The following is a 12,719-nucleotide window of genomic DNA, read 5'->3' on the forward strand; positions in this document are numbered from 1 at the left end:
GGACGAGGCGGCACACGGCTATATATACATATAAGAAAGTCCACACAATTTAGAGACTGTTCTTCTAAAGGACATTAAGTGTCATCTACGTGGGATGAGCAGATCTCGGGACTTCTTTCTACGCCTTTGGGGAGATTATTGAATTATATCAGTAATAAGCATTGATACACTAACATAAATGTATGATTATCTGTGAAAGGCAGTAAATTGACATAATCATTACACCATTATATTTATCAGATTATGCTAAGATAAAATTGTTAACTCTCTGGATGAAATTTCATGATTTTATAGCATGTTTTAATATGTTTTAATACACAAATAAATTTAGATTTAATCAGTCTGTCCTACGCTTTCTGATACTCTTTATATAACCTCTGGTGCGCCAAGGTATTTTCTTGTTTTTGACTCCAGTTCATGCTAGTAAGGGTACTAGTTTATCTGTCGGCTGCACCATTTCGGCTAACCATTACACTTGACCACTACGGTCTTTCTCATCATCTATTTTATAACTTTTATACTTTTCTCTGTCCTTCACACTATTCTCTTCCCCACTTTTTCCAAACTAACGTTCTCCTAAACCAAAGGGGTTTGCGCAGATAGTATTTGTCCCCATAAAAGGGAGGAGAGAGATGGGTCCGTAGGTGGAGAGAGTGTTTGGATCAAGGTTAGGTTTTTTTGAGAATGGGAGAGACGAGTGAATGCTTGAGGGCAGAGGGAACAGTGCCTGATGAGAGGGAGAGATTCATAATGTGGGAAAGGTAGTTTGTGTCGGCTTGGTGGGTTGGGATGGCCTGAGAACTGTGACTGTGAGTAATAGTGGTGATATATGCTCAGGATATGAAAAGTTATAGGCTTTGGATATGTAGGGGATGGGAGTATCATCGGATCAGATGGGCTTCGGTCAAATACAGAGTCTGGGGTTACCTGAGCACCTTGTTTGAGTTTTGGGAAGACAAAGTGGAGAGTAGGCCACAACCTTCTATAAAGTTGTTTTACAACAAGGAATGGCATATGGCCTTATATTACCCCTTGTGTAATTGTTGGAGTTAAGGCTGGAGTTGGGCCCTTGTCTCTTTTGTTGTTTAGTTTTGAGTTAAAGGTTTACAGCCCTACACACACACATGCTTCACATATAGGGACATGGTGTTATGAATAGACCTTCCCTCCTTGCCAACATACCTATTTATGTTTTAAAATACAGCTCACAATTTGTCAATTTACTTAATTGCCCTGGTCCATTATTTCATGAGAGAATGCAAGGTTATGCAAATTAATGAGTTCAGTCAAATATAGAGATTTAAATGCTCAAAAAAACGTTCAAACCATACCTGCATTTATTCCACCACTTCACATTACTTCCGCCAAATGGTCTCTGACTGTCAATCCCTTTGGAAATTGATTCTTCACTAAAGGTACCTTGACACATGTGTGCAGAGTGATAGTGACACAATAGCAATCAGTAATCTCCGTAAATATTGGCATAGCTTAAATATCTGAATCAGACCCATGCTCCTAGAAAAAATAGGAACGACCACCCCAATCTAGGACATAGGTGTAACATAGGTGTAACATACATATAAACAAAGAACTTATTTCTATCAGCCTATATTGTTGTACAATGTATACAGATGGAACCTTACTCATCTATACCGTCTATGGCGTTTGTCCTGATCACGGAGTCGTGGTGTGCCTGATCGCAAGGTGGCACATAGAGCTTAGCGTGGCATTACCAGTGAGTGTAATACAAGGGATCATCCACCAGATGTCACTTTTGAAAATCACCATTGCGCATGCGTGAGGTATCCAATAAAATACTATAGTGCAAGAATCACCATTGCACATGAGTGAGGTCTCCACTGAAATACACTATAGTCCTAGAACAACTTTACTGTACATGTCTGTTGCTATGTTGGCCTAGTTGAATCACCTATGGGTACCATTCACTTCACTATTGTTTGTGTAAAAGTGGCTCTTTCTACATTTGACATGAAATGTTACAGTGTTTTCCAGAAAAACACTGTAGTAGAGCATTTTGTATGCAAATACAGTTGCAGTCATCAGAATATAGGCATGCTACATATCATTTTAATCATGAGTCCTATTACATTACTTTACATCTAAGTGGTATTTTCTAGAGATGAGTGTGTTCGGTTACCGAGAACCGAACCCTACCAAACTCCACGTGTCAAACACGGTTCCAAGCCCGGCTCGGTTATTCCCGCCTGACTCGGAAAACCCGAACGAGGCAAATCGTCATCATCCCGCTGTCGGACTCTCGCGGGATTCGGATTCCATGTAATGAGCCACGGGTCGCTGCCATTTTCACTCGGGCATTGTAGAGAGTACAGAGAGGACGTGGCTACGTTCTCTCAGTGTCAGTTCTCAGTATAAGTACTCATTGTCTTGTGTTGCATCATGCTGCTCAGTAATACTAATACTAGTGCAGTGTCTTGTGCTGCATCGTGCTGCTGTAGGGTGCTGTGGTAGTAGCGTCCTGTGACGGTGCATCGGTCATCATCATTCCAGTCACAATGGTATCTGAGGGGTGACAACTCCAAAGTGCTTTTGTGCTGCTCACTAATACTAGTACAGTGTCATGTGCTGCATCGTACTGCTCAGTGTCAGTTCTCAGTAGTATCATCAGTGCTCAGTATCACTGCTCATTGTCTTGTGCTGCATCGTGCTGCTCAGTAATACATTACTAATACTAGTACAGTGTCTTGTGCTGCATCGTGCTGCTGTAGGGTGCTGTGGTAGTGGTGTCTTGTGACTGTGCATCGGTCATCATCATTCCAGTCTTAGTGGTATCTGGGGGGTGACAATTCCAGAGTGCTTTTGGGATGCTCATTAATGCTAGTACAGTGTCTTGTGCTGCATCGTGATGATCAGTGTCAGTTTTCAGTAGTATCATCAGTGCTCAGTATCACTGCTCAGTAGTATCATCAGTGCTCAGTATCACTGGTCAGTGCTCAGTGTCTTGTGCTGCATCGTGATGATCAGTGTCAGTTTTCAGTAGTATCATCAGTGCTCAGTACCACAGCTCAGTAGTATCATCAGTGCTCAGTATCACTGGTCAGTGCTCAATGTCTTGTGCTGCATCATGCTGCTCAGTGGCAGTTCTCACTAGTATCATCAGTGCTCAGTATCGCAGCTCAGTAGTATAATTATTTTTATTATTATTACATTTAATTTATATGGTGCCACATGTGCTTCACAGCGCCGTACAAAGGACAGTACAGGGTGACAAAACATAGCATTACCGTAAATAAATAACAGAAATAGAGTACAGGTAACACAGAGCACCACACATTCTCAAGACATAATACAGCTAAGATGTAAGTATTGAGGGAGTGATCATCGTACTACTAGAGGCTGGTGGCCATAGATGGAGATAAGCCTTTACAAGCAGGTTAAAGATGGCCATTGAGTAGGGGAGAGTTGCGAGTGAAATGTGTCGAGAGGATGGCTTAGATAACAAGAGGAAAGAGGGCCCTCCTCTGAAGAGCTAACAATCTAGTGGGGAGTGCTCAGTATCACTGGTCTGTGCTCAGTGTCTTGTGCTGCATCTTGCTGCTGTAGGGTGCTGTGGTAGTGTCATTATCATTCCAGTCACAGTGGTATCTGGTATCTCTCTAGTGGTATCTAATTCCAGACATTACTGCAGTCTAATTCCAGATATATTACTGGCATATAATTCCACACTTTAAAAAATGGAGTACTAAAATGTGGAGGGTAAAATAGGGAAAGACCAAGATCCACTTCCACCTAGTGCTGAAGCTGCTGCCACTAGTCATGGCAGAGATAATGAAATGCCATCAACGTTGTCTGCCAAGGCCGATGCCCAATGTCATAGTAGAGAGCATGTAAGATCCAAAAAGCAAAAGTTCAGTAAAATGACCCAAAAATATAAATTAAAATTGTCTAAGGAGAAGCGTAAACATGCCAATATGCCAATTACAACACGGAGTGGCAAGGAACGGCTAAGGCCCTCTCCTATGTTCCTCATGACCAGTGGTTCAACTTCACATGACGATGGAAGCACTCATCCTCCTCCTAGAAAAATGAAAGGAGTTAAGCTGGCAAAAGCACAGTAAAGAACTGTGTGTTCTAAATCACAAATCCCAAAGGAGAGTCCAAATGTGTCGGCGGGTGGCATGCCTGACCTTCCCAACACTGGACGGGAAGAGGTGGCTCCTGCCACCATTTGCACGCCCTCTGCAAATACTGGAAGGAGCACTCACAGTCCATTTTGCGAAATTGAAATTGAAGTTATCACTGTTGAAGTACATCAGCATGAGGATATGGTTGTTGCTGGTGATGCGGTTTATTTAAATCAGGCACCCGGGGAGACTGTTGTTGTCCGTGGGATGAATAAGGCCATTGACAAGCCTGGTCAAAATACCCCCAAAAAATCACCTCTTCGTTGTGTGGAATTATTTCAACAGAAATGCGGACACCAGGTATCAAGCCGTTTGTTGCCTTTGTCAAGCCATAATAAGTAGGGGTAAGGACGTTAACCATCTAGGAACATGATCCCTTATACGTCACCTGGAGCGCATTCATCAGAAGTCATTGACAAGTTCAAAAACTTTGGGTAGCAGCGGAAGCAGTCCACTGACAACTAAATCCCTTATTTCTCCTGTACCCAAGCACCTGCAAACCACATCACCAACTCCCTCAAAGTCAATTTCCTCCTTAGACAGGAATGCCAATAGTCCTGCAGGCCATGTTCCTGGCAAGACTGACGAGTCCTCTCCCAACTGGGATTCTTCCGATGGATCCTTAAGTGGAATGACTACTGCCGCTGACGCTGCTGTTGTTGCTACTGGGAGTCAATTGTCATCCCAGAGTGGAAGTCGGAAGACCACTTGTACTACTTCCATTAAGCAATTGACTGTCCAACAGTCCTTTGCAAGGGAGATGAAATATCACAGCAGTCATCCTGTTGCAAAGAGGATAACTCAGTCCTTGACAGCTATATTTGTGTTAGACGTGCATCTGGTATCCACCATTAGTTCACAGAGACTTAGAAAATTGCTTGAGGTAGTGTGTCCCCTGTACCAAATCCCATCTAGGTTCCACTTCAGTAGGCAGGCGATACTGAGAATGTACAGGGACATCAGAAAAAGTGTCCGCAGTGTCCTAAAAAATGCTGTTGTACCCACTGTCCACTTAATCACGGACATGTGGACAAGTGGAGCATGGCAGACTAAGGACTATATGACTGTGACAGCCCAATGTGTAGATGTATTGCCTCCCACAGCAACAACAGCAGCGGCACCAGTAGCAGCATCTCGCAAACGCCAACTCATTCCTAGGCAGGCTACGCTTTGTATCACCGCTTTCCATAAGAGGCACACAACTGACAATCTCTTACAGAAACTGAGGGACATCATCGCACTATGGCTTACCTCACTTAGACTCTCCAGGGGATTTGTGATATCGGACAACGCCACCAATAGTGTGCGCGCTTTACATGTGAGCAAATTCCAGCACGTCCCATATTTTGCACAAACAATTTATTTGGTGGTGCATCATTTTTAAATGAACAACAGGTGTGTGCAGGAGATGCTGTTGGTGGCCCGAAAAATTGCGTTCCACTTTCGACATTCAGCCACCTTGTGCTGAAGACTGGAGCACCAGCAAACACTCCTGATCCTGCCCTGCCACCACCTAAAGCAAGAGGTTGTAACGAGGTGGAATTCAACAATCTATATGATTCAGAGGATGGAGGAGCAGCAAAAGGCCATTCAAGCCTATACATCTGCCTACGATATAGGCAAAGGAGGGGGAATACACCTGACTCAAGCACAGTGGAGAATGATTTCCATGTTGTGCAAGGTTCTCCAACCCTTTGAACTTGCCACATGTGAAGTCAGTTCAGACACTGCCAGCCTAAGTCAGGTCATTCCCCTCATCAGGCTTTTGCAGACGCAGCTAAAGAGATTGAAGGAGATGCTAAGATGGAGCGATTCCGCTAGGCATGGTGTACTTGTGGATGAAGCCGTTCATTTGCTTAACCAGGATTCACAGGTGGTCAATCTGATGAAATCAGAGCACTACATTTTGGCCACCGTGCTTGATACTAGGTTTAAAGCCTACGTTGTATCTCTATTTTCGGCAGACACAAGTCTGCAGATGTTCAAAGACCTGCTGGTGAGGCAATTGTCAAGTCAAACGGAATGTGACCCGTCAACAGCTCCTCCTTCCACAACTGTAGCTGCCAGGTAATGGATAACATTTCCAAACTTACCCGCTGTGGGTGATGCAGGGCAGTCAGGAGCAAGTGCTGACATTTGGTCCAGAATGAAGGACCTGCCAACGATTACTGACATGTTGTCTACTGTCACTGCGTATGATTCTGTAGCCATTGAACAAATGGTGGAGGATTATATGGGTGACAGCATCACTGTAGGCATGTCAGACAGTCCATATGTATACTGGCAGGAAAAAGAGGCAAATTGGAGGCCCTTGCACAAAATGGCTTTATTTTACCTAAGTTGCCCCCCCTCCAGTGTGTACTCCAAAAGAGTGTTTAGTGCAGCCGGTCACCTTGTCAGCGATCGGTGTAGGAGGTTACTTCCACTAAATGAGAAGAGGATGTTCATCAAAATTAATTATAAATTCCTCCGTGGAGACATTTACCAGCAATTGACTCCAGAAAGTACACAGGGACCAGTGATGGTGGATTCCAGTGGTTACAAATTAATAATCTGTGATGATGATGATGATGATGATGATGATGATGAGGAGGATCTACACACTGAAAGGGGTGAGGAATCTAAGGGTGAGGGTGATGATGAGGATGACATCCTGCCTCTGTAAAGCCAGTTTCTGCAAGGAGAGATGAATTGTTTCTTTTTTGGTGGGGTGAATAATTTCGTATTTTTTTTGTGGGGGCCCAAACAAACCAATAATTTCAGCCACAGTCATGTGGGAGACCCTGTTGCTGAATTGATTGGTTTGTTAAAGTGTGCATGTCCTGTTTATACAAGGGTGGGTGGGAGGGCCCAAGGACAATACCCTCTTGCACCTGTTTTTTATTTATTATTTGCATCATGTGCTGTTTAGGAACTTTTTTTTTTTAACTGCCATCCTGTCTGACACTGCAGTGCCACTCCTAGATGGGCCAGGTGTTTGTGCAACCCACTTGGGTCGCTTAGCTTAGTCATCCAGCGACCTCGGTGCAAATTTTAGTACTACAAATAATATTGGCCCTCATTCCGAGTTGATCGCTCGCAAGGCGATTTTAGCAGAGTTACACACGCTAAGCCTACGCCTACTGGGAGTGTATCTTAGCTTCTTAAATTTGCGACCGATGTATTCGCAATATTGCGATTACAAACTACTTAGCAGTTTCTGAGTAACTTAAACCTTACTCTGCCAGTGCGATCAGTTTAGTGCTTGTCGTTCCTGGTTTGACGTCACAAACACACCCAGCGTTCGCCCAGACACTCCCCCGTTTCTCCGGCCACTCCTGCGTTTTTTCCGGAAACGGTAGCGTTTTCATCCACACGCCCATAAAACGCTGTGTTTCCGCCCAGTAACACCCATTTCCTGTCAATCACACTACGATCGCCGGAGCGATGAAAAAGCCGTGAGTAAAAATACTTTCTTCATTGTTAAATTACTTGGCGCAGTCGCAGTGCGAATATTGCGCATGCGTACTAAGCGAATTTTCATTGCGATGCAATGAAAAAGAACGAGCGAACGACTCGGAATGAGGGCCATTGTGAGGTGTGAGGTGTTCAGCATAGACAGGAAATGAGTAGAAATTATTGTTATTGAGGTTAATAATACTATAGGATCAAAATGACCCCCAAATTCTATGATTTTAGCTGGTTTTTTTTAAAAATCACCCGTATCCAAAACACATCTGAATCCAAAATCCGAAAGGGTGGTTTTTCCAAAATGCGTCCCAATTCAAAACACGACCGTGGACCCGAATCCAAAACCAAAGCACAAAGCACAAAAATTGACGCACATCTCTAGTATTTTCGTGAATATGCAAACACTATCAGCTCTACTGAATCCTGCCGTGGCATGGTGTGACTTTAAGAGCTGTTTAGAGTGCCAGCAGCAAGGATGTAAGAGGACACATCTGCAGATTGGCTCAGCGTCTCCAATGCACAAAAAGAAAATCACAGTTCAGAGTTCTACACAGCTTGGCATAGCGGTATCACCGATGGTTGTCATGCTCATGAGCTAATCTTCAATTCCCACAAAGGACACACTTGTATTCATAGCTGTGTAAAGATTAGCATCCACAGCTTTTTTTTATTTTGCCAAAACAAGTCCAGTCATACTGTGTATAGAGTTTCAGACATGCACACAGATATATAGTCAATATTAGGAAAAAGCAGAACGTGCTACTTATTAAACAAATATACAAGTGTGACTTTTCAAATAACGAGAATCATATCTTGATGAGACTAAGCAATGGACCATTGCTTTAACACGTAACTTTGCGTCTGTATACACTATTTGTATTTATTGTTTCATTTTTTTGGGTCCTGACAGATAATATATACTTCTAGTTAATGATTGACTCTCTCCATGGGTCTGTGTGTATAACATTACAGTTGTCACTGGTCACTTGCCTGAGCTTGCTAAGAATACACTATTACAGTATGATTACTGTACTGTACAGTATATCCATCCACCACTATTCGCTCTATAGTACTGGATTAGTGTAGCATTAGCCACCCAGTGGTGAATATGTGTATTGCATGCTGTGCATGTTGTTGCACCTCAACAATCCTCTCTGTCCAACACCTCAACAACCTGAGCTATAGCTAAGATGTGACATATACTCCATTTAGATGGAGAAACTGCTACGATGAGGAATGTTCCATCTGTAGTCTAGTGAACATTTCTTTACAAAGAATAAAACCAATGCTTATTAGACCCATATTTATCAAGCCTTGGAGAGTGATAAATTGCATGGTTATAAAGTACCAGCCAATAAGCTACTACCTGCCATATTACAGTCTGTGCTTGAAAAATGAGTTAAGAGCTGGTTTGCTGGTGCTTTATCACTTTGCAGTTTATCACTTTCCAAGGCTTGATAAATCTGGGCCTATGTGCGTTCAGAAATACTGTAGATCACTCCTGGTTCACTTTACCCAAAAAAGAAGATCACATCAGGAAATTAAATTGGCAACAATTCAGCATACAAGTTGGTGGATGGAATATACAAAGTTACAGTGTCCTACTATCTTTTACTTACTATATGGTCAGTTAAGCGAATGGGGCTTAGTTTGATTGTATTATGATTGCACTGTTGCACGATTGAGGAATTTAGGGGGTTATTAAGGTTTGTTAGCACACCAAAAAAGTAATCAATTGGGCAAAACCTTGATGCATTGCAGGTGGATCAGATATAACATGTGCAGAGAGAGTTAGATTTGGGTGGGTTATATTGTTTCTGTGCAGGGTAAATACTGGCTGCATTATTTTTACACTGCACTTTAGATATCAGTTTGAACAGCACACACCCAAATCTAAATTTGTCTGCACATGTTACATCTGCCCCACCTGCAGTTCACATGGGGCCTAATTCAGACCTGATATAGATTTAGCACATCTACAATCAGGCACACTGATACTGACGGAGGACGCACAGCACAGGGCTTGTCTGCCCCGCATGCCAGGCCCTACCACCCCCGCAGAAGTACAAAAGCATCGCACTGCAGTGATGCTTTTGTACTTCAGGAGTGGCTCCCAGCTAGCACAGCTTCTATGCGTTGGCGGGTAGTTACTCGTCGCTGAATGGGTCGCAGTGGCTGCGTGTTATGTCCCGCAGCCACCTTGGCCCACCCCTGAATGGTCTGGCCATAGCTACGTTGGTTGGACCGCTCCCTCTAAATGGCGGCCTAATGCCGCCATCCCGCCCCCTCCCGGCCAGTAACAGTCTCTGCCTATCAATCAGGCAGAGGCAACTGCAAGCCTAAGACAGACGTCATCTGTCTGCCATGCGCACTGCGGTGCCGGCGTACACACAGTTCAGACCTGACCGGATGCTGAGCGAATTCGCATAGCACCGATCAGGTCTGAGTTAGGTCCATGGTTTTGCCCATTAGTGCGATTTTTTTGGTTTGCTAACAAATTTGAATAAGGCCCCATCAGTAAATATGTACCTGTAATACGTTACATAATAATATTAGAAAAATGAGACCCAAATTGATTACTGCAAAATATTATATTTATGTACTATTTTTGTTATAATAATTAGTCTTTAGTAAATTTCCTATTATGGCTCTCATTTCCTTACTCCTCAAGCTGTAAATGAATGGGTTAAATAGTGGCGTTATTACAATGTACAAAAGGGAGATAAACTTGTTTACAGTCAAAGATCGTCCGCTAGCTGGAACCAAGTAAATAGTGATCAAGGTTCCATAGTACATGGTCACAACGGAGAGGTGAGTGCTGCAGGTGGAGAAGGTTTTCTTCCTACCAGTGGTTGAGGAGATCCCGAGAATAGTTATGAATACACAGATGTAACTAGTAAAAATGAAGATAAATGGAATGACCATTATTGGGACTGCAACAATAAAGAATGCCAGCTGTAGGGCATCAGTGTGAGAACATGTCAGTTCAACAAAAGGACCAGAATCACAGAAAAAATGGTCAATGACGTTGGGTCCACAGAACTCAAGTTGACACAGAAAGTTAAGAGTAATCTGGGTGAGCAGAAAGCCAAAGGCCCAGCAATATATTACCAGGGATTGTTGTAGTTTGTTAGTCATGATGGTGGTATAACGCAGAGGGTGGCATATGGCCAGGTATCGGTCATATGACATGACTGCGAGGAGGTGACATTCTGTACACCCTGTAGCACAATAGATATAAGTCTGTGTTATACATCCAGTAATAGAGATGGTGGCTCCTTCCAGCCATATAACACGTAGCATGTTTGGGACAACAACAGTCAGGAACACAATTTCACTGCATGACAATTGCTGGAGGAAGAAGTACATGGGAGAATGTAGCTGTGGCCTGGTGGACACCAATACGATGATCATAGAATTTATCATGAGTGTCAATATGTAAATAATCAGTATCATTAGAAATAAAATGATGGCATTGTAACCCTTTATTTGTGGGAATCCCAGTAGTAAGAATTCATGGACTGCTGTGTAGTTATTTGTAATCATTCTGCGTGCTTTGAAAACTAATAATTAAGAAGTCATTTAGAAACTAATATATTCAGTTTAGGATATGATATTAATGTCACATACTGTACTTGGGACATGTTTGCTCTCATTTCCTCCTAGTAACTGATTTCTTTACTGTTGATTTCATATATATAATACATGAAGCGTATTTCTGTTTGTATGGCTGAAAAAGACACTAACTCAGGATATAATCAATGACTGTGAGCAAATTATTACAGCAGGAGCAGCATCTGAAAACTAGAAGCTCCCCTGGATGGGCAGGGATGCAGAATGTTCACCCCACCCCAGAATACACCCCACACAAATCTACATCTTTCTGGACACATTACATCTGCTCAGTGGTGCAAGCAGAACATTTTTCTTAGTGGTACTGATAGTAAGAATGGGCGTGGTCATGTGGCATGAGGGGGCGTGGTCACACAAATTTAGGGGAGTGGCTATGTGACAATAGGGGCATGACCAATTTATGCCACACACCGTAATGTGCCTAACACATTACGTCAAACCCCATAATGCAAATTTACACATTATGCCACACCCCATAATGCTTATTACACATTATCCCATACATGTAATGCTTATTACACATTATGCCACACACCGTAATGTTTATTAGACATTATGCCACACACCATAATACCCATTACACATTATGCAACACACCGCAATGCCCTCTACACATTATACCACACACCGTAATTCCCATTACACATTATACCACACACTGTAATGCTTATTAGACATTATGCCACACACCTTAATGCCCATTACACATTACAGTATGTCACACACCGTAATGCCCATTACACATTATGCCACACACTGTAATGCTTATTACACATTATGCGACACACAGTAATGCTTATTAGACATTACGCCACACTCCGTAATGCCCATTACACATTATGCCAGACACCTTAATGACCATTACACATTATGCCACACAATGTAATGTCTTACATATACCACACTCTGTAATGCCTATTACATATTATGCCACACACAGTTATGCCACTGACACCATTTTATGTCCCACACAAAAATGCCCCTTATAAATTATGCCCAAGCTTTGGTCTGGTGGTACTGGGTACCACCACCATATTTCCTAATGGTAGTCCGTACCACCCCGTACCACCCTACTTTCAGCACTGCAACTGCCTCACCTGCAGTGCAGCATGGTTTTGCCCAGTTGCTTGATTTTTTTGCTTTACTTCCAGTACACACATGGATCAGGCGCCTTACGTCATTTATCTCTACTAATCTACATACAGTAAGTCAAGACAAAGCACATGCTAAACCAAGCAACTCGTTTACAACAATAAAATAAATGATTGAAACTTCTTAACATCAGTCAATTAACACGATTGACACAAGATATGCCATGAATTTAATGCAGAATGACTATTAAAAAAATGCATATAAATGTAAAATGTGTATTCACAAAGAAAATGTGTGAATGAATAATTAACCAACTAACTAACTAATTTTTATACCTATACACAAGTAGATTGTGTATCCTAGTTTATTTTGATTGCAAGT

The 12,719-nt window shown here is 42.5% G+C and overlaps 1 protein-coding gene across 1 annotated transcript; it reads right to left on the bottom strand.

Annotated features, from left to right (window-relative positions):
* Positions 1-10,208: 10,208 nt before the first annotated feature.
* On the bottom strand, positions 10,209-11,159 carry LOC134934103 (olfactory receptor 6F1-like). The gene has a single exon (XM_063929609.1). It carries the CDS (start codon positions 11,157-11,159, stop codon positions 10,209-10,211), a length of 951 nt encoding a protein of 316 aa, XP_063785679.1.
* Between the last annotated feature and the right edge of the window lie 1,560 nt (positions 11,160-12,719).

This window comes from Pseudophryne corroboree, chromosome 6 (genome assembly GCF_028390025.1).
Source record: "Pseudophryne corroboree isolate aPseCor3 chromosome 6, aPseCor3.hap2, whole genome shotgun sequence".
Taxonomy (NCBI): Eukaryota; Metazoa; Chordata; class Amphibia; order Anura; family Myobatrachidae; genus Pseudophryne; species Pseudophryne corroboree.

Excerpts from the sequence above, each read along its gene's own strand:
- LOC134934103 (XM_063929609.1), bottom strand. The coding sequence starts at position 11,159 with ATGATTACAAATAACTACACAGCAGTCCATGAATTCTTACTACTGGGA.